Source organism: Antechinus flavipes, chromosome X (assembly GCF_016432865.1).
Source record: "Antechinus flavipes isolate AdamAnt ecotype Samford, QLD, Australia chromosome X, AdamAnt_v2, whole genome shotgun sequence".
Lineage (NCBI taxonomy): Eukaryota > Metazoa > Chordata > Mammalia > Dasyuromorphia > Dasyuridae > Antechinus > Antechinus flavipes.
The window spans coordinates 30,758,056-30,781,599 of NC_067404.1; the positions used below are offsets into that span (position 1 = coordinate 30,758,056).

The 23,544-nt window shown below is 38.6% G+C and overlaps 1 protein-coding gene across 1 annotated transcript; it reads right to left on the reverse strand.

Moving 5' to 3' along the window:
• Window positions 1-13,557: 13,557 nt before the first annotated feature.
• NXT2 (nuclear transport factor 2 like export factor 2) lies at window positions 13,558-20,480 on the reverse strand. The gene is made up of 4 exons (XM_051968219.1): window positions 20,258-20,480; window positions 18,493-18,579; window positions 17,225-17,369; window positions 13,558-14,683 (listed from the first exon to the last, which is right to left on the reverse strand). The coding sequence occupies exons 1-4, from the start codon at window positions 20,270-20,272 to the stop codon at window positions 14,505-14,507; spliced, it is 426 nt and encodes a 141-aa protein (XP_051824179.1). The 5' UTR covers window positions 20,273-20,480; the 3' UTR covers window positions 13,558-14,504.
• Window positions 20,481-23,544: the final 3,064 nt, after the last annotated feature.

The following is a 23,544-nucleotide window of genomic DNA, read 5'->3' on the forward strand; positions in this document are numbered from 1 at the left end:
TATATACTTACATATGTATAATACATATTAATAATAATGTATTATTATTATATTAATCCTGATGAATATAATGATCCATGACAATTCTAAAAGATTCATGATATAAAATCTTATCCATCTCCAGAGAGAATGGATGGGCTTAGAGTACAAAATGAAGCATTGTTTTCTTTCTTTTTTTTTTCAGTAAATGCAGAAATGTTTTACACAAATTCATATGTATAATGAGTAATGTATTTCTTGCCTTCTCAATGGATAGTGGAGAAAGTTCAGGGAGGGAGAGAATTTGGAACCAATTTTTTTTAAAAAACAGTACACCTTCTACATTAATTATTCTCTTTTTTGGTCATTTTTGCCAATTTGCTGAGTGTGAGGTGAGACCTCAGAATTGTTTTGATGTTCAATTCTCTTATTATTAGTGATTTTGTGCAATCTTTTATATGGTTAAATAGTTTGCAATTTTTTAAGTTTTCAACATTCACTAGTATAAGAGAGCACCAGCCCTGAAGTCAGGAGGACCTGAGTTCAAATGTGACCTCAGACACTTCCTAGCTGTGTGACCCTGGGCAAGTAACAACCCCAATTGCCTCAGGAAAAAAAAAAGATTTTGAGTTCCATTTTTTTCTCCTTTCTTCCTTCTCTCCTCTGCCCCTTCCCCAAGATGGCAAACAATCCAATATGGGTTCTATATGTATAATCATATTAAAGATATTTACATATTAGTCATATTGTGAAAGAAAAATCAGAACATAAGGGGAAAATTATGAGAAAGAAAAAAGCAGAACAGAACAAAACAAAACAGTGAAAATAATATGTTTCAATTCACATTTAGTCCCCATAGTTCTCTCTCTGGGTGTGGATGGCATTTTCCATCACATCCATTTCCCTCACAAAAAAGAACTGCTGCAAACATTTTTTGCACATATAAGTCCTTTTCCCTTTTTATGATCTGTTTGGGACACAGGCCCAGTAGTAACACTGCGGGGTCAAAGGGTATACACAGCTTGATAGCTCTTTGAACATAGTTGCCAATTGCTCTCCAGAATAGTTGGATGAGTTCACAACTCCTGTTGTGTGTTCTGTGTTATTCAGCCATTCTCTAATTGATGGGCACCCACTCAGTTTCCAGTTTCTGGCCACTACAAAAAGGGCTGCCACAAATATTGTTGCACATGTGGGTCCCTGTCCCTGCTTTAAGATCTCTTTGGGAAACAAGCCCAGTAGAAAGCCCAATAGAAACACTGCAGGGTCAAAGGGTATGCACAGTTTGATAGCTCTTTGAACATAGTTGCAAATTGCTCTCCAAAATAGTTGGATCAGTTCACAACTCCATCAACAATGTATCAGAGTTCTAATTTTCCCACATCCCCTCCAACATTCATCATTATTTTTTCCTGACCTCTTACCAATCTAACAGGTGTGTAGTGGTATCTCAGAGTTGTCTTAATTTGCATTTCTCTGATCAATAGTGTTTTGGAGCACCTTTTCAAATGACTAGAAATGGTTTTAATTTCTTCATCTGAAAATTGCCTGTTCATATACTTTGACCATTTATCAATTGGAGAAAGGCTTGAATTCTTATGAATTTGAGTCATTTCCCTATATATTTTAGAAATGAGACCTTTCTCAGAACCTTTGAATGTAAAAATGTTTTCCCAGTTTATTGTTTCCCTTCTAATCTTGTCTGTATTAGTTTTATTTGTACAAAAACTTTCTAACTTAATATAATCAAAATGATCTATTTTGTGTTCAGTAATGAACTCCAGTTCTTCTTTGACTACAAATTCTTTCCTTCTCCACACATCTGAGAGGTAAACTATCCTTTGTTCTTCTAATTAGCTTAGTCTACCCATGAGCGATTGATATTTTTCCAATTGTTTACATCTCATTTGAGTTGTGTGAAAAGTGTTTTGTAATTGTGGTCATAAAATTCCTAGATTTGTCTTGGCAGATAGACCTAAATATTTTATTTTGTCTGTAATTATTTTAAATGGAATTTCTCTCTCTATCTCTTGCTGCTGTGTTTTGTTGCTAATATATAGAAATGTTGATGATTTGTGTGGGTTTATTCTATATTCTGCAACTTTGCTAATGTTAATTGTTTCTAATAGTTTTGTAGTTGGTTCTCTAGGATTCTCTAAGTATACCATCATCTCATCTGCAAAGAGGGATAGCTTTGCTTCCTCATTGCCTACATCAATTCCTTCAATTTCTTTTTCTTCTCTTATTGTTAAAGCTAACATTTCTAGTATTATGTTGATTAATAGTGGTAGTAACAGGCATCTTTGTACCCCCCCTCCCAATCTTATTGGGAAGGCTTCTAGCTTATCTCCATTACATATAATGCTTGCTGATGATTTTAGATAGATACCATTTAGTGTTTTAAGGAAAATTCCGTTTATTTGTATACTTTCCAGTGTTTTTTTTTTTAAATAGTTATAGGTGCTGTATTTTGTCAAAAACTTTGCCAGCATCACTTGAGATAATCATATGATTTATGTTAATTTTATTATTGACATGGTCCATTATGCTGATAGTTTTTCTAATTCTGAATCAGCCCTGCATTTGTGGTATAAATCCCACCTGGTCATAATGTATTAGCCTTACCATGAATTGCTGTCATCTTTTTTAAAAATTTGTGTGTAAATAGTCATTAGGAAGACCGGTTTGTAATTTTTTTCTCTTCTGTTTTGGTTTATGTATCAGCACCATATTTTTATTATAAAAGTAATTTGGTAGGACTCCACCTATTTTTTCAGATAGTTTATGTAGTATTGGAATTAATTTTATTTAAATATTTGGTAGAATTCACTTGTAAATTAATTTGATCCTGGAGATTATTTTCTTAGGGAGTTCATTGATGACTTGTTCAATTTCTTTTTCTCAAACAGGACTTTATTTCCTCTTCAGTTAATCTGGGCAATTTATAATTTTGTATATACTCATCCATTTTATTTAGATTGTCAGATTTATTGGATTACAACTGGGCAAAATACCTCCTAATTATTGTTTCATTTCCTCTTCATTGGTGGTGAATTCACCCTTTTTATTCTTCGATACTCTTAATTTGTTTTTCTTCTTTCTTTTCAAAAAAGTAACCAAAGGTTTATTCATTTTATTGTTCCCCTCACAAAGTCAGCTCTTAATTTTATTAGTTCAGTAGTTTTCTTATTTTCAACTTTATTAACCTGTTCTTTGTTTTTCCAAATTTATAATCTGCCATTTAATTGGAAAAATTTTAATTTGTTCTTTTTCCAGCTTTTTTACTTGCATTCTCAATTCACTGATCTCTTCCTTTTCTATTTTATTCATCTAAGCATTTAGAGATTTAAATTTTCCCCTAAGTACTACTTTGGCTATATCTTATAAGCTATAAGATATATTGTCTGATTATTGTCATTCTCTTGGATGAAATTATTATTTTTATTATAGCTTTTTATTTATAAGTTATATGCATGGGTAATTTTTCAGCACTGACAGTTGCAAATCCTTTTGTTCCAACTTTTCCCCTCCTTCCCCCCACTCCTTCCTCCCAGATGGCAGGTTGACCAATAAATGTTAAATATGTTAAAGTATAAGTTAAATTATATATATATATATATATATATATATATATATATATATATCCAAACAGTTAATTTGCTGTATAAAAAGAGTCGGACTTTGAAATAGTGTACAATTGGATAAAATTATTGATTTTTTTCTATGATTTGTTGTTTAATCTACTCATTCTTTAGAATTAGATTGTTGGGGCAGCTGGATGGCCCAGTGGATAGAGCACCAGCCCTGAAGTCAGGAGGACTGGAGTTCAAATCTGGTCTCAGACACTTGACACTTCCTAGTTCTGTAACCCTGGGCAAGTCACTTAACTTCAATTGCCTCAGCAAAAAAAAAAAAAAAAAGGAATTAGATTGTTTAGTTTCCAGTTAGTTTTTAGTCTATTTCTCCATGACCCTTTATTACATGTAATTTTTTATTGCATTCTGAAAAGGATGCATTTAATATTTCTGCCTTTGTGCATTTGATTGTGGGATTTTTATGCCCTAATATTTGATCAATTTTTCATGTTTTTATGCCCTAATACATGATCAGTTTTTCATTCATAAATGCCATATACAGGTGAGAAAAAGATATTTCTTTCTGTCCCCATTAAATTTTCTCCAGAGGTCTATCATGTCTAACTTCTGAAAGCTTTTACAGTGGAGAGGAAGATGGGGAGAGAAAGAGAAGTGAATGAATCCTACTCTCATTAGAATTGGCTCAAAGACAAAATAGCATACATGTTCAATATGGGTATAGAAATCTATCTTCCCCTGTAGGAAAGTAGGAGGGGAAGGAGATATGGGAATGGTGAAGGATCATATAAGAGTGGTCATATTGGGGAAGGGAGTGGTCAATAGCAAAACTCTTATGAGGAGAAATAGGATGAAAAGAAAGAGAGAATAGAATAAATGGGGGGAAATACAATTAGCAAAAGTAATTGTAAATTTTTTTTGGAATATTTTTAGAATCTTATTATTCTATAAGAAACGATCAACAGAATTTCAGAGAGGCCAGGAGAGACTTACATAAACTGATGCTAAGTGAAATGAGCAGAACCAGGAGATCATTATACACGACAACAAGACTATACGATGATCAATTCTGATGGACATGACTCTTTTCACGAATGAGATGATTGAAGGCAGTTCCAATGGTCTTGTGATGGAGAGAGCCATCTACACCCAGAGAGAGGGCTGTGGGAACTGAGTGTGGATCACAACATAGCATTTTCACTTCTTTTGTTGTTGTATGCTTGAATTTTATTTTCTTTCTCATTTTTTTCCTTTTTGATCTGATTTTTCTTGCGCAGCAAGATAATTGTATCAATATGTATACCTATATTGGATTTGCATATATTTTACCACATTTGACATATATTGGATTATTTGCCATCAACGGGAGGAGGTGGAGAGAAGGGGGGGAAATTGGAATATAAGGTTTTGCAAGGGTCAATGGTGAAAAATTATCCTTGCATATGTTTTGAAAATAAAAAGCTTCAATAAAAGCAATTTAAAAAAGAAATTGGCAAACACTACAATGCTGGACTTAATTTATTGTTTTGTTTATAGTCTAGATTTAAGGAACTAATGAGTAAAATGTTAATTGCATTATTTTACATTAAAAAAGAATTTTGAAGAAAGTTTTTCTGATAAGGCCTCATTTCTCAAACATTTAAAGAAATGAGTCAAATTTATAAAAAATTATAGCCATTCCCCAATTGATAAATGATCAAAAGATATGAACCACGCTCAAAGGGCTTTAAAATCATGCATATCCTTTGACCTAACAATATCACTACTAGACATTAATCCCAAAAGAAATTTGAAAAGGAAAAGGAAAATTTTTTTTGTAGATATGTAGACGTGTGTGTATGTGTGTGTGTGTGCGTGCATGCACATTTATAGAAGCTCTTCTCTCAGGGCAAAAAATTGGAAACTGAGGGGATGCCCATCCCTTGGAGAATAACTGACTAAATTGTGGAATGCGATTATGATGGAATATTACTGTTCTATGGCAAATGATAATCAGGATGCTCTCAGAAAAATCTGGAAAGTCCTCCACAAATTGAAGCAAAGTGAAATGTATGGTGTACAAAGTAATAGCAATGTTGTGGGATGATCAGCTGTGAAGGACTGCTATTCTCAGCAATGTAATGATCCATGACGACTCTGAAGGATTTATGATGAAAAATCCCTATTCATACCCAAAGAAATGATTCTATCTGAATAAAGATTGAAGCATACTCTCTGTCTCATTTTAACTTTATTTTTCTTGAGGGTTTTTTGGGGTGAGGTGGAAGATTTATGTTTTTTCCACAATGTGAATTTTATGGAAATATTTTGCATAACTTGTTATGTGCTTTCTTAATGGGATGAGAGTGGTGATAAGGAAGACAATGTGGAACTCAGAAGGTTTTTAAAAAATAATAGCTTTTTATTTTTCAAAAGATATGCAAAGATAGTTTTCAATGTTAACCCTTGCAAAACCTTGTGTTCCAAGGTTTTCTCCCTCTTTCGCCACCTCCCTCTCACAACAGCAATTAATCCCATATATGTTAAATATGTGCAATTCTTCTATATATATTTACACATTTATCATGCTGCACACAGAAAAAAATCAGATCAAAAGGGAGGTATACATATAATTTGATTTGATTGTAACAATATGAAAAAGAAATTAGAGGTGGAAAGGGAATTATACTGGAAGAAAAGGAAAGAGGAAGTAAATTGGGGTAAATTATAGTTCATGAAGAGGCAAAAACACTAATACAATTGAGGGAAAGAAGGGAGGGGGATGAGCCTTATGTGAACCTTAATCTCATCGGATTTGGCTGAAAGAGAGAATATCAGACATATTTAGTTTCATAGAGAAATTGTCTCACCCTGTAGGGAAGTAGGAGGGAAAAGGGGAAAGGAAAGGGAAAGGCTATTAGAAGGGAAAACAGAAGTAGAATGGGAAAGGGATAAGAAAGGGGGGAAGGGGCTGTAAAAGGGAAGGGCTGTTTGAGGGAGGTGATGGTCAGAAGCAAAATATGGGGGGAGAAGGAAAAGGAGGGAAAAAGAAAAATATAACTTGGGGAAAATAAGATGGCAGGAAATACAGAGTTAGTAATTTTTATTGGGAATGGGAATGGGAAGAACTCTCCCATAAAACAGAAGCAGATAGCAGACTGGATTAAAAGCCAGAATCCTACAATATAGTGTTTACAAGAAACACATTTAAAGCAAAGTGATACTTACAGAATAAAGGTAAAAGACTGGAGCAGAATCTATTATGCTTCAGTTGAAGTTAAAAAAAAAAAAGGGATAGAGATCCTGATCTCAAATCAAGCAAAAACAAAATAGATCTAATCAAGAGATATAGAAGGAAATAGATAATGAAGTAATATCAATACTAAACATACGCATAAGTGGTATAGCATCCAAATTCTCAGAGAAGTAAAGAAAGCTGGAAGATGAATTAGACAGCAAAACTATACTAGTGGGGGATCTCAAATTTGCTCTATCAGAACTAGATAAATCAAACCACAAAATAAATTAGAAAGAAGTTAAGGAAGTAAATAGGATTTTAGAAAAGTTAGGTATGATAAACCTTTGGAGAAAATTGAATGGAGACAGAAAGAAATATACTTATTTCTTGGCAATACATGGAATCTACACAAAAATTGACCATGTATTAGGGCATAAACCCTCAAAATCAAATGCAGAAAAGCAAAAATAGTACATGCATCTTTTCAGATCATGATGCAATAAAAAATACATGTATAAAAGGGCAATGGAAAAATTAATTGGAAACTAAATAATCTAATCCTAAAGAATGAGTAGGTGAAACAACAAAGCATAGACACAAATATTTTGATCCAAGAGAATGACAACAATGAGACAGCATATCAAAATTTACGAGATACAGCCAAAGCAGTTCTTCGGGGAAGTTTTATCTCTATATGCTTACTTACATAAAATAGAGAAATAGAGTATCCATGAATTGGGCATGTAACTAAAAAAGTTAGAAAAAGAACAAATTATAAAAAACCTAATTAATACCAAATTTCAAATTCTGAAAATAAAGGGGAGATAAATAAAATTGAAAGTAAAAATACCATTGAATTAATAAACAAAACTAAGAATTGGTTTTATGGAAGAAAAAATCCCAACAAAACAGATAAACCATAAGTTAATTTGATTAGAAAAAGGAAAGAAAAAAATCAAATCATTAGTATCAAAAATGAAAAAGATGAACTTTCCACTAATGAACAGAAAATTAGAGCAATAATTAGACATTATTTTGCCCAACTGTATGCCAATAAATCTGATAATCTAAGTGAAATGGATGAAAACTTACAAAAATATAGATTGTCCAGATTAACAGAGGAAGAAATATGTTACTTAAATAGTTCCATTTTAGAAAAAGAAATAGAACAAGCTATTAATCAACTCCCTAAGAAAAAAATCTCCAGTGCCAAATGGATTTATTTGTGAATTACTAAAGATTTAAAGAACAATTAATTTCAATACTATACAAACTATTTGGAAAAATAGGGAAAGAAGGATTCCTACCAAATTTCTTTTATGACACAGACATGGTACTGATACCTAAACCAGGCAGGATAAAAACAGAGAAAGAAAATTATAGACCAGTCTCCTTAATGAATATTGATGCAAAAACCTTAAATAAAATATTAGCAAAGAGGTTACAGAAAGTCATCCCCAGGATAATACACCATGACAAGTAGGATTTAAACCAGGAATTGCAGGGCTGGTTCATTATCAGGAAAACTATTAACACAATCGACTATATCAATAACTAAACTAACAAAAATCATAATTATCTCAATAGATGCAGAAAAAGCATTTGACAAAATCCAATACCCATTCCTACTAAAACCACTAGAAAATAAAGGAATTAATAGTTTTCCTTAAAATGATCAGTAGCATCTATTTAAAACCATTAGCAAGCATCATATGTAATGGGAACAAATTAGAACCTTTCCCAAAAAGATCGGGGTGAAACAAGGTTGCCCCCATCACCATTACTATTCAATATTGTATTAGAAATGTTAGCTTTGGCAGCAAGAAAAGAAAAAGAGATTAAAGGAATTAGAGTAGGTAATGAAGAAACCATATTATCACTCTTTGCAGATAATATGATGGTATATTTAAAGAATTCCAGAGAATCAACTAAAAAACTACTAGAAACAATGAACAACTTTAGTAAAGTTTCAGGATACAAAATAAATCTATATCATCAAAATCTAATCATCAGCAACCTGTATTATAAAGCAGAAGTCATCAAAACCACTTGGTACTGGCTAAGAAATAGAGCAGCTGATCAGTGGAATAGGTTAGGTTTACAAGACACAGTAGTCAATGATTATAATAATCTAGTGTTTCATAAACCCAAAGACCCCAGCTTTTGGGATAAGGACTCACTATTTGACAAAAACTGCCTGGGAAAATTAGAAATTAGTATGGCAGAAACTAGGAATTGGCCTATACCTAACACCCTATATACTAAGATAAGGTCGAAATGGGTTCATAATTTAGACATAAAGAGTGATACTATAAGCAAATTAAAAGAACAAAGGATACTCTACATCTCAGAGTGAAGGAAGGAATTTGTGGCCAATGAAGACCTAGAGATCATTATTGATCACACAATAGATAATTTTGATTATATTAAGTTAAAAGATTTAGAAGTGCAGAAAAGTTTAGAAGAGAAGTAGTAAACTGAGAAAAAATTTTACATCCAAGAGTTCTATTAAAGGGCTCATTTCTAAAATATATAGAGAATTGACTCAAATTTATAAGAATACAATCCATTCTCCAATTGATAAATAGTCAAAGGATACGAACAATTTTCAGATGAAGAAATTGAAAATGTTTCTAGTCATATGAAAAAATGCTCTAGATGACTGTCAATCAGAGAAATGCAAATTAAGACAACTCTGAGGTACCACTGCAACCTCTCAGATTGGCTAAGATGACAGGAAAAAATAATGACGAATGTTGAAGGGGATGTGGGAAAACTGGGACATGAATACATTGTTGGTGGGGTTGTGAACTGATCCAAACGTTCTGGAGAGCAGTTTGCAACTATGCCCAAAGGGCTATAAAACTGTGCATACCTTTTGATCCAGCAGTGTCTCCACTGGATCTATATTCCAAAGAGATCATAAAAAGGGGAAAAGGACCCAACATGTGCAAAAATGTTTGTGCGGCCCTTTTTGTTGTGGCAAGGAACTGGAAACTGAGTGGATGCCCATCAGATGGAGAATGGCTGAATGGGTTATGATATATGAATGTTATGGAAGATTATTGTTCCATAAGAAACGATCAGCAGGATGATTTCAGAGAGACCTGGAGAGACTTACGTGAACTGATGCTGAGTGAAGTGAATAGAACCAGTAGAACACTGTACACAGCAATAAGATTATACGATGACCAATTCTGACGGACATGGCTCTTTTCAACAATGAGATGATTCAGGTCAGTTCCAATGGTCTTGTGATGGAGGGAGCCATCTGTACTCAAGAGAGAGGACTGTGGGAGCTGAATGTATATCACAATGTTGGGCTTGTTATTTGATTGCTTGTTTTTTTCTTTCTCATTTATTCCCTTTTGATCTGATTTTTTTTTTGTGCAGCATGATAAATGTGGAAATATATATAGAAGAATTGTACATGGTTAATGGATATTGGATTACTTGCTGTCTAAGGGAGGGGATACAGAAAAAGGAAGGAGAAAAATAATTTGGAACACAAGGTTTTGCCAAAGTGGATGTTGAAAATTATTTATGTATTCTTTTTTGAAAATAAAACAGGTTTATTTAAAAAGTGATGCTGGAGCTATGTCTTGAAGAAAGCCAGTTATTCTGAGACGTCAAGGTGAGGAGGGAGAGAATTCTAGGAATGGGGAACATTGAATGAGAAGCCATAGAAATAAGAAATGGAATGTAATGTGTGAGGAGCCACTGGCAGGCTATATTGTCTGAACCCTAGTGTTCAATGTAAGAAGACAGGAAAGGTAGAAGGAACCATATTATGACAAGCTTTAAATTCTCATTAGAGGAGTTTATATTTGATCCTGGAAGCAAGAGGGAATCATTAATGTTTCTTAAATGGAAGCCATTAGAGTTTATAATATATTGATATGGTCAGATCAGTTTTGGAAACTGACAGATGTCTGTGGTAGATGGTTATTGTTTTTTTTTATTATAGCTTTTTATTTACAAGTTATATGCATGGGTAATTTTATAGCATTGACAGTTGCCAAATCTTTTGTTCCAATTGGTGGATGGTTATTGTTGTTATTGTTTGTCCTTCATTCTGGAAGACCACCATGACATTAGAGAGGTGATGCCATGACTTGTAAGTGAATTGGATAAAAATGAGGGAAGGATAGGCAAAGTCACCTGCCTCAATTTCCCTTCCAGTGCCTCTGGGTCTAGTGGCCAGATCAAGATGACTGGAGATGGCCCCGGACGGAGTGGGAGACTTTGGCCTTTTTAAGCTCAGGTCTTTAACAGGTCTCAGTTTGACTGAAGCCACACCCATTCAGTGATTAAAATTAGGTAAGAAATGAGGCAAAGAATAACCTCTTTTACCTAGTTAAAAAAACTGGGGAGGGGAAATCCCTCAGAGTTTATGGCCCAACAGAGTGGAGTGGGGAACGACAACTGATGACAGAGTGGTGAGAATTTGTTCTGAACTTCTGATTACAACTTCTAACAGGGAGGAAACTTGACTATTGGCTCCATTGACTCCTCACTGAGAGGACAAAAGTTGACTGTAACTGTGGCTATCCCTGGGTGAATCACCTAGTTTAGAACTTACCTTTGGTGCTTTCCTAAAGAACTGGGTTTCAACTCTGAGACTTAATTTCACTCAAAAAGCTGAGTTGAGAGAATGGTCTCTTAGGAGGAGGAGTTATTTCTCTGTTGGCCTTGAAAAGAATATACAGCCAACGATTGCCGAGTTTTAACTTTTTCCAGCCTTCTTTCAGTCCTTGAGAATTCAGTAAGTAGTAGGGATAGTTTCACCTGTCTTGCCCCACCCCTGTTCCCTCACCCCTTCCCACTCATGGTTGCCTTTCACCTTAGGCAGATTTCTTCACTCATCCAACTTTAGTGGAAATTTCCTCGACATCACTGCTTTATCTTTTCTGAGCATAAATCAAAGACCAGGGATCAGAGAGTGAACTTTCCCACATTAAGAGATGGCAGTTACTGGCACAATCATGGAATAGCTGTTCTAAAATATTTTTTAACTAATAAGGATTTATTTTCTCTCCTCGCCTCCCCCCGACTATTGTGAAAAAACCACCACCACCAAAACCCTTGTAAGAAATATTCACGGTTAAGCAAAAACAAATTCCCACACTGGCCATGGAAGAATGTGCATCTCCCTTTGCCGCAAGTCCATAAATTTCCTGCCTCTTTCTGGAATTGTAGTCGATCATTGCATTGAGCAGAAGACTCAAGTCTTTCAAAATGGTCTCTACGATTGTTCATTGTTATATAATGTTTCCTTGGTTTGATCAGTCCATGGGGGTCTTTCTAGATTTCTCTGAAACCATCTCTTTAATAACTTCTTATAATGAGATGATCTTCAGTTACTTTTTATAATTTGTTTACTCATTTCCCACTTGACCATTACCCTACCCCTTAGTTTCCAGTTCTTTGCCACTACAGAAAAGAATAGCTATAAATACTTTTGTACATATGGGTACTTTCCTCTGTTTAGGGCCAGTAGAGGTATCACTGAGTCAAAGGAACATACCCCCTTATCCTACTATTTCTTTCTTTCTTTCTTTCTTTCTTTTTTTTTTTTTTTTTTTTTTTTTTTTTTTTTTTTTTGCTGAGACAATTGGGGTTGTGACTTGCCCAGGGTCACACAGCTAGGAAGTGTTAAGTGGCTGAGGTCAGATTTGAACTCAGATCTTCCTGACTTCAGGGCTGGTGCTCTATCCACTGCGCCAACTAGCTGCCCCTATCCTATTATTTCAATGAGTTATTTAGAACTCTTCATAAGGGGTTTTCTTGACAACTAGAGTGGTTTTCCATTTTCTTCTCCAGCTCATTTTACAGATGTGGAAACTGAGGCAAACTGGATGAAGTGACTTGCCCAGGGTCACATAGCTAATGTCTGAGTCTGGATTTGAACTCAGGAAGATGAGTCTTCCTGACTTCAGGCTCAGCATTCTATCCAGTGTATTCACTAGTTTAGACTCTAAAACTGCCAATCAAGATTCAGAAAAAGCACCTTGGAAAGGTGTTTGTTCAGTTGTGTCTGACTCTTCATGACCCTGTGAACCATAGCACACCAATGCAAGGTTCCCAAGGCAAAGATACTTGAGTGCTTTTGCCATTTCCTTCTCCAGTGGATGAAGGCAGAGGTTAAGTGACTTGTCCAGTGTCACGCAGCAATTGTCTGAAGCAAAATTTTCTTTCTGACTGCATCAGTGATCTATCCACTGAGCCATCTAGCTGTCTCCAGAAGGGTACACAACAGATGAACAATTACATTTTGCTGCTTCCCTGGTCACAAATGTGGTACTGAGGATTGGTGGGCAACTCAATGGGTACAGAAGATAAGATCCCCAAGGAAATTACCTGGGACATTTGAGCGACTAAGAGCAATCACCTTTTCTAGAACTGGTTAGCTGTGGGCATTGTAGAATAAAAGTGGAACCCAGGCCCCATATCCCTATATAATAATATGCTCCAAGCTGGAGCATAGTACTTTCATACTAAGCAAACGGCAAAAGTATGGGGGCAGGATTGACCACTCTCCTACCTTGGCAGAGCTTGCCTTAGTGCCTTCCCATGACCTGGGTACTATGAGCTCCACTCCAAAACAGACTCTGCCATCTTCCCTTTTGGCCAGTGAAAATGCAAAGTTGTCAAATCTTTTGGGAACACAGTGGACGTTACAAAAATAAGTTCTAATCTGACTCGATAATTCACTTTTGGGAAACGGATCCTAAGAGTATCATCAAAAAGAAAACACAAGAGGCTACATCCAGAGATGCTCAAAAGTGGTATTATTTGTAATTTCAAAAAAACTGGACACAAAGACATCCAACTATAGGAGACTAGAGGTACATAACAACAAACCCTAATACAATTAAATCAGCTAATGCTTAAGATAAGCAAATGGGAGTAACAAAGAAATGGAGGAAAACCTTTTGTGAAACAATACAAAGTGAAAACAAAGGAACAGAGGAAAGAGTCTATATTAATTACAACCATATAAAAGGAAAAGTGATGAGGAGAGGACAAAGAAGTGAACGGATACTTATAGCGACTGCAAAATTGAGACCTAAATGCATTCAAATTCATATATTCCAATATATGTGGTTTGAAAAACAGCTTTTGTTCTACTCATTTTGAATGCCAACTTTTTAATTCATTAGAAATGACCATCTAAGAATTAATTCACGAGCACATTTCCAGAATATTTGAGGAGTTATGAAAACCCAGCCAGTAAAACTCATCAGTTTCAATTGTCCTAACTTAGATGGCTCCTAAGTTGAGGCTACTTTCATGTTTATTGAAAGGAGGCAAGTGTTTGTGTATTAGTACATCCCATGTGCAATGCTAAATTAATGAGAGGGCCCATGGGACATAAAGAGTGTCAATTTTGTGGTGGATCATCTTTGTCACTTCAGGTGTAGTTACTCTTTTAACAAAGGTAAGCAGTGAGCATTTCAGTAACAGAGTTTTTAAAAGGCATGTTACAGACAAACACAAGTCCACTGCTTTTCAAAGTGACCCTAAAAGTGGCTACTGGGAATTTAAGTCATTTTTACAGACATATCGGCTCTGACGCACCCTGGGTTCACAGAACTTCTGAAATAAACTGGACAACAGGAGAACACGAATGAATTTGAAACATTTTTAAAGCAAGAATACTGGATGGAGCATTTGGACCAGAGACCAGAGAATCTGGCCATTTTTGGCGAGATCTAACTAGACCAATCCTGGAAACGGAAGCAGTCGCTGGCGATCTTCCACACGGTGCTGTTTGGCATGACTTGGGCAGTCAACAGGAAATTCTGGTTGAAGTAGCGTTGTTTGTTCCCATCAAATTTCACTGTCCCACAGGTCACCACGAGGACGGTCGTTTGGCTCTGTGTGGCTTGCTCTACACGGAACAGGGAGAGTAAATGATGACACCCATTAAAGCAGATTTTTCAGTTAGATACAATAGGACCCAAATGGTCTCTCCTCTTTCCGATCCCAATTCCTAAGGCACAAGTTGGCTCTCGTGAAAGTTGCCAGCCTAAATGCCACCTGGCACTCCTTAGTGCCTCTAGGGCAAAGCACAAGCTCCTAGGTTGGTATATAAAATTCTTCACCATCTGGCTCCAAAGGCCCTTTGGATAGGTGTTTCTATGGATCCCCTTAAAGCCCTCTCCTATTTGCTGTTCTGTAAAGCCAGCCCCATCTCTGTCTTCACACAGGTGATATCTCTCCTGTTTTCCTCATATTAATTTCAAACTATCCTCCCTTCCTCAGCACTTCTGCCTTAATATTTCATTTCATCGAAGTTTTAGCTCAGGTACCATACAAGGCCTTGCCTGATTTCTCCCAATGATGGTACCCTTTCCCTCCTGCAATTATCTCAGGTCTCTATAACATGCTACTTTCCCTGCTTAAGGACAAAATGAGCTCTCCTGCCCCTTCCCTTCCCTCTCCCTTCCTTCCTTCCTTCAGTCCTTCCATCTATCCTTCCTTTCTTTTTTCCTTCCCTTCCTTCCTTCCTCTTCTTCCTCCTTCCTTCTCTTCTTCCTCCTTCCTTCTTTCCTTCCTTTCTCCCTTCTTCCTTCCTTCCTTCTTTCCTCCCTCCCTCTCTCCTTTCCCCCCTCCCTCCTTCCTTCCTTCCTACCTCTCTCCCTTCCTCCTTCTCTCCCTCCCTCTCTCCTTCCTTCCACAGGGTCTTTGTATTCTAACTAGGAAAACTCCAGGATTCTCATAGAGGATATATAGATATCCAGTCTGCACTCTCTGACTTACAAAGTCAGAAAGCTAAATGCCACAAGTGCCTCCCAAAGACATATCAAAGACCTGTTTCTTTATATAAAGTATATAAAGTTAAAGATTCTATACAACAGAAAGCCTGCATTTCACATGGTGTTTTGAACCCATCTCGTTCACTTTGCTCCCTGGCAAGCTCTTTTTGCTGGGGAACTCATCATCCAGAAATAGTACCAGAAGAAGAAAAGTAAGATTTATGGCCTCACCTCGGGGAGAAAAAGGTCATGAAATATTAATTGTTACACTTTGAGTCTAAGCCTAAATTACTTTTTTGAAGCATTAAAGGACTCTAAGGAATTTAAATACATTATTCAGCAATTCTGGGTAACTCTCTAGACTTTGCAGGGCACAGAAGGCAAGTATTTGCTTAGGAATTTATTTAGTTCCTTCTCCTGCACCCAAAGTCCCATTTAGCCTTTTCACTGCATTGGGCCACAAATAAGGAAGTCTTCCTGGATATAGAGAGAAAACTTTCAAAATGGGAGAGCTTCAAGGCCAAATACTTGACTATTAGTTTTATTATTATTAGTTTTATGTATCTTGACTTTCATGAGCTTCTGTGATTTGGTTCAGTTCACAAACACTAAGGGGGCAGAGGCCAAGAGTTGAAGAAATCTCAGATATTCAGGCCTCTAGATCAGTAATCAATAAAACATTTATTAAGCACCTACTATGTGCTAGGCCAGGGGTCCTCAAACTACAGCCGTGGGCCAGATGCGGCAGCTGAGGATGTTTAACCCCCTCCCCCAAGGCTATGAAGTTTCTTTATTTAAAGGCCCACACAACAAAGTTTTTGTTTTTACTCTAGTCCGGCCCTCCAACAGTCTGAGGGACAGTGAACTGGCCCCCTACTTTAAAAGTTTGAAGACCCCTGTGCTAGGCAATGGGCTAAGTGCTGGGGATTTGAAAAGAGGCAAAAACCAGTCCCTGCGCTGGAGAAGTATATATAGAAGGGGACGCAGCATGCAAACAAATATATACAAAGCAAACTATAGACGGGACAAATAAATAAATGAGAGAAGGAAGGCATTGGAATTAAGAGGGGTTAGGAAAAGCTTCCTGTAGGAGGTAGGATTGGGACTCAAAGGAGGGGGTATCAGTGGTCAGAACGAAGGAGAAAAGGTGTTTTGGGTATGGGGGACAGTCCGAGAAAATGTCCGGAGCTGAGAGATGGAATAGCTTGTTGGTGGGACAGCCACCAGTGTTACTAGATGGAACAATATGTGTTGGGTGGGGTGGGTGGGTAGGGTGTGAGAAGCCTGGAAAAGTAGACTGGGGCTAGATGATGAAAGGCTTTGAATGCCAAAAGGAGTATGCTCCTGAAGGCAAGAGGGAGCCAGTAGAGTGTACTGAGTATGGGGGGGACACGATCAGACCTGCATTTCAGAAAAATCACTCTGGAGGCTAAATGGCAGATTGGAGTGGGGAGACGCTCAAGCAGGCCCCTGATCACCCCCAATAGGCTATACAGATAGTCCCATGGGAGGCTTCTATTGTCCCAAATGTCAAATATTTGGGCTGAACTAGAAGGGCCTTTTCCACTTGGGAAAGGCCCTTCTAGTTCAACAACCTGCTTTGAATAATGAGAGTCAAAAGCTTAGCCTGTTGGAATAAAATGCTTATCATTTAAGAAAACCCTTGGTCTCACCATGAACAGGCTGACAATCCACTACATTGATGTGAAACTCGCTCGCGGGCAACGACTCAAAAAATTTGCCCAAAGCATCTTGTCCGTTCACAACATTTCCATTCCAGACCAAAGTCGCCGTATCGAGGTATAGCCTAGTCATCATCTAAGGAAAAGGCAAAGATAAGAGATTTTTGCTCTGTGTAAATTTTTTTTTTGATACTGTGTCCACTAATCTTCTATCTTTAGTTGATATTCCCTTTCCCAATCCCATGTCCTCAATTGTACTGGAATATATACCCAGTTCCCCCTTTAGCAAATGTGACTAACGGACAAAGGACACCGGCTTTTATTAAAATATTTTAAATTTAATTTTAAAAAATTTTCATTAAAAAGATTGCTATGGGAAAGGTGGCGGATTATAACTGTGTAGTGTCAGACCAACTGGGCTGAGAATCAAATATCTTTCTACTGGAACCAGAAATAGTCTGTAATAGAGGGGGAAAATAATAGCTAGCATTTGTATAGGCTTCAAGGCCTGCAAACGGTTCTATGGGCAGAGGTGCCAGACTCAAATAGAAATGGGTTCCTGGGGCAGCATATTGACTTAGACCCCCACAAATGGACATAATCTCTGTTGTACTGAGTTTTGATTTCTTTTGTTCAACATTTCCCAATTATGTTTGAATCTGGTTCAGTTCTCAGTTGGGAGGGTTGTGGCTGTTATTTCTTATTTTATTTTTCCAACCGCCCCGAGACAGAGATGCTGTTATGATCTCCATTTTACAGATGAGGAAACTGAGGCAAGCAGAGCTTAAGTAACTTGCCCAGAGTCACCCAGCTAGGTAGTGTGTGAGGATGAATTGGAAACTGGGTTTTTCTGACTCCAGTGCCAGGGCTCCATCTGATATAGTAGTTACCTCAAAAAAACCAAAACAAAACAAAAAAAACCAGGTAGCAATCCATCAAACATCACATCCAGTACCTGGTGGACTCTCTCTAGCATTATCCTATTTTGGCACTCTGAATTTGGAGTCACAGGACTTGGGTTCAAATCCTGCCTCTTATTTTTTCATCCTCTGAACCTCAGTTTACTTAATTGTAAAATGAGAGGATTGGACTAGATGATTTCAAAAGTTCATTCCAGTTCTAAATTCATGGCTAAGGAATATGAAACAGCTGCTAGTAAAATGGACAGAAATATCCACTCAATTATGCAAAGCAGCTGAAGAAGCTGTGAGGGAAGGCAAACTGGTCTTTTTGGTTTTTTAAGCATCTATAATACTCACCCTTCTTCTTTTGTCTATGGTCTCATAGTAAACATTGACAAATTCCTCAGCAGCTCTGCAAGCCTGATCTGCATTGGTTTTAAAATCCTAAAAGAAAAATTAAGAAAAGAAAAAAAAGAAAAATTATACTTATTAAAGTTGGGCCAACTTTATTTTTTTTTTTGGCCAGGCACTTGGGAGTAAGTGACTTGCCCAGGATCACACAGCTTGTGACTGAGGCCAGATTTAAACTCAGGTCCTCCTGACTTTAAGGCCTGTGCTCTATCTACTTCACCATCTAGTTGTCCAAGGGGCCCACTTCATCTCACCAATTATTCAGTTCAACAAAGGAAAGGGAATAAATGTTCTCTTAATATCTCATTTGATGGGGCAGCTAGTTGGTATACTGATAGAGCACCGGCCCTGAAGTCAGGAGGACCTGAGTTCAACTCTGACCTCAGACACTTAACGCTTCCTGGCTGTGTAACCCTGGACAAGTCACTTAACCCCAATTGCCTCAGCAAAAAATAAATAAAAAATAAAAATGAAAAATAAATAAAAAATCTCATTTGATCCTCAAAACAACTCTGAGAGGTAATTGAAATGATTATCCCTAGTTTGCAGTTGAGGAAACTGAGGCAGACAGAGGTTTAATGATTTGGCCCAGCTACATTTGAATTTAGACGTTCTTGATTTTAGGAGAGTTTAAATTACTGGGATAGCTCAGAGGCCTCTTGCCTTCCTAGATTTAGGATCCTCTGTGTGACCTTGAACAAATCATTTAGTGGACCTAATGTTCTAAAATGAAAGACAAGGGAGTGGGGCTAGATGGCCTTGGGGGGCCCTGCCCAGTTTGAAGTCTATGATGCAGTTTATAACCTTGGACAAATCACTTTCCATCTCTGGGCCTCATGTTCCCTTTCTGTGACCTTGAACGAAGAATTTCCTGAGCCTCCCGTTCCTCCTATGTAAAAATGAAAAAAAAAAAAAAAAAAAAAAAAGAGGGGGGGGGGCGCGGTTGGGGCTAGCTGGCCTTGGAGGGCTAGCTGGGCTTCAAGTCTATGATGCAATGTGTGACCTTGGGCAAACCTCTTTTCTTGCTTAGGCCTCAGTTTCCCTTCTGTAAAACGAAGGAATTGGACTCGAATTTTTAAAGGCCTTCCCAGCTCTAACCATAGGATACTCGAGTGTGTGATTTCACACTAATCAATTTCTCTCCCCGAGCTTAGGTTTTCTGTTCTGTAAAAGGAGAGGATCAGATACCATGGGCTGATGTAAATCGAGGAGGCTAGGTGTGTCGTGGGGCCACTCCCTCCCCCCACCCTGGGCCTCAGTTTCTCCCCAAGGGCCTGAAACGCTGGCCTAAGCCTCGGGAGTCCAGGTTCCGTTATTTGGCTTTCCGAACCACATGCGCACGTGTCTCGCTCACCCCGGACCGTTTTCGGCACGAAGTTCGGGGCCCAGAGGCAGTTGCCCCTTCGGGAATCACGACATTTCCCCCTCCCCCGCCCCTCCCTGGATTTCTGACCGCAGCCCCTCGCCTACTCGGCCTCCGGGGCTCTCCCCTTTCTCGATCTCCTCAGGTTCTCTCTGTCTCTGGCTTCCCTGGCTCTCTCCACTGAGGCGCGGGCCACCGAGCTGCCTCCCCAGCGTCTTAGGTCGAGAAGCAGCTGCTGCGTCTAAAGGCCTGACAGGTGTAGTCCCGCCCGCCCCCCGCCCCCACCCCGACCACGTCCCTCCTTCAGCACCCCAATTCCACATAGACAAACTGCTCTGGGGGACTCACCGACGCCGTCGCCATCACCGCTTCCAAACGAGAATGATCCGCTTCTGCCGATCGGCCTGGGGGCGTGGTCCACGGGAGGCTCGGGGGCTGTTCAACTCCGGGAGAAGGGATCGGGGACTCAAGTTTTCTGGCACCTCCGCGGGACCCAAACCTCCTGGCAGCTCTCCGTCTCTCACCAGTCTGGCCCGCCTGGCCCGCCTTTTAAGGCGCAATCACATGCCATAACAATTTTTTCCGGTTGTGATTGGCTAGACGGGCCGCCAGAAAGTGTCCAATGGGCGTGACCGCCAGCCAGCGTCCAATGAAAATCCCGGAAACAGGCTCCTGGGTGGGACAAATGTCAGAAGGTGGGGCGGAAGGGAAAAGTCAATCCAAAGGGGCGGAACCGTAGCCAGGCAACGGCGTGGTGGGCGGACTGAGGATGTCCGTTTCTATCCACCCGGGGGGCATTTGCCATTAAATCAAGAATATTGCTAAAATGAAGGGATTCTGTTTTCTGAGTGAGAACCCGAGGAGATTAAAGCCCACTTTGAGATTCTGGAATCCCTGCTTTACTGAAGAAAAGAAAAAAAAAAGGGGGGGATGTGATTATGAGCCAAGAGCTGCCTCTTCTCCCTTCCCCCATCCCCCATCTCCCTCATGCTCCCTCTCTCACAGCGTCCTCCACCCCACGAATTGACCATTCCTATGACCAGGGCCGAGCCTTCTACGTGCCCAAATGACCGCCATGCCGTCCCACCTTCTCCGGCGGATTGACGTCTCGCTGCTCTTTAATCTCCCCCTATCTACTGCTTCCCTATAAATCACGCTTCCCCTCAAAAACGCCAATCCGCTTGATGCAGCCTTCGCTTAGCTATCATGGCATGTATCTTTTTCCTTTTGCGGTTAAACTGCTGAAAGGCCATCCACAAACGATGTTGCCATTTCCTTTCCTCCCAATGTTCTTAACTCTGTAATGTGGCTCCCCACCTCAATGATCTCTGAGTTCATCTGAAGCCAGGTTTTTTTGACTCCAGACCCAGAACTCTACCCACTCTGCCTCCATAATAGATAGGTAAGAGGAGAGGCAATAGCCTCCTCCTTCCCCCACCTCCTCTGAAGCCAAAGGCTCGAGCTGAGCCCCATCCTGGGACATCACAGGGATAAATCCAATGATCTTTTCTTAGTCCTCATTCCCCTTGATTTCTCTGCAGCTTTTGCCACTGTGGATCCTCCTCCTTGCTATTCTCTTCTCTCTAGCTTTTGGGGACAGAGTTCTCTATTGCTTCCCTCCCTACCTCTCTGTTATGGGGACCACTGGTGACATAGTGGGGAGAGAAATGGTCTGGAAACCTGAGCTAAATTAGACTTCAAATACTTCTCAGCTGTCTGACCTTGTACAAGTCACTTAATTTCTGTGTACCTCCATTTCCCCAAGTATAAAATAGGGACAAAAAACATCTACCTCTCAGAGTTGTAGTGAGGAATGAATAAGATCATATTTGTAAAAAGCCTAGCATAGAATAAAGACTATAGGAACGTTTATTCTTCTCTGCCTATCCAGTCTCTCAATCTCATTTGCTGGATTTTTTAATCCATGTTACTTAGGAGTAATCTTCCAAGTCTATTTCCTGGATTTTCTTTTCTTCTTCTTCCATACTATTTCTTTTTTATTTATTTATTTATTTAAATTTTTTTTTATTCAAGCCTTTTATTTTTTTCAAAACATATGCATGGACAATTCTTCAGCATGAACCCTCGTGTACTAATTTCCCCCCTTCCCCCTCCCAAGATGGCAAGTCATCCAATATATCTTAAACATGGTAAATCATGAACCCATTTCGACCTTATCTTGGTGTACGGTGTTAAGTGTGGGTCGATGCCTGGTTTCTGCCATACTAGTTTCCAATTTTCCCAGCAGTTTTTGTCAGCTAGTGAGTTCTTATCCCCAAAGCTGGGGTCTTTCCTCCATACTATTTCACTTGATGATCTCATCAGCTCCTGTGGTTTCAATTCTCAACTCTACATGACTCAGATCCACTTGTCCAGCCCTAACCTCTTTTCAGAGCTCCAGTTTCTAATCTCCAATTGCCCATTAGACAGATTTAGCTGCATGCCCTATAGACAGCAAATGTCCAAAACTGAACTCATCTCCCCCCCCCAAAAAAACTCCCCCTTCTTCCTGACCTCCAGATTCTGTTAAGGGTACCACATCCTTCCAGTTGCCCAGATCACAAGCAGCATCCTCAGCTCCTCATTCTATCTCACTCCTACATCAAGTAGTATTAGTTCTGCCTTCATAACATCCCTTGTATTTGCCCCATTCTCTCCTATCCTCTGACACTATTGCAACCCTGGGACAGGGTTCATCACCCCACATTTGGATCATTGCCAATGCCTGCTGGTTAGTCTCCCTGTCACAAGTTTCTCTGCACCCTAATCCATCTCCACTCAGCTTTCAAATCGATTTTCCTAAAATACAAGTCTGATCATATTACTTCTTTTCCCTCCATTGCCCCAACCTCCATTCCCTAAACCCCAGTAGCTCCCTGTTTCCTCCAGGATCAAGTATAAAATCCTCTGTTCGGCTTTTAAAATTCTCTCTAAGTCCCTTTCTATCTTTCCAATCTTTTTACACCTCATTACCCTCCATATACTCTGAAATCCAATGACATTATTTTCTGTCTGTTCTTCCCACAGTACACTTCAACTACCCATTCTGAGCATTCTACCTCCTAGCTTCTCAGACTCCCTTCAAGTGTTAGCTAAAGTTCTATCTTTTCTAGTCCTTAACATTACTGTTTCTCCCTCTGAGAAAACCCTAAATTGATTAATTGATTATATTTATATATATACATATGTATGTGTGCGTGTATATGTATATCGTACCTGTACAGTTTGTTTCCCCATTCGGTACCGAGTTCCTTGATACCATGGATTGGCTTTATTTTGTTTTACTTTTCTCTGCATCCTCAGCACTTGGCACAGCCCCCCCAGAAAGTGCTTACTAAGTACTTGATTCCTCTTCCTGCCCCACTTCTTACTGACTTTTGTCTAATATATTCTATGTATTTACCTTTATTTTGTTTTTAATCGTCAGATAGTTTTGATGATTCTTGCTTTGTAATATATTTCAGGTCTGGAAATGCTATTCCCTTTCCTCCATATGTCTTTTCATTATTTCCTTGATATTCTAGAATGTATCTTAAGGTTTTTTTTTTAATTTTTCTAGATGAATTTTTGATTGTGATATACAGTTCTATAAAATATCCCTTTAATAATTTAAGTGATACTCTTAATAGTCAGTA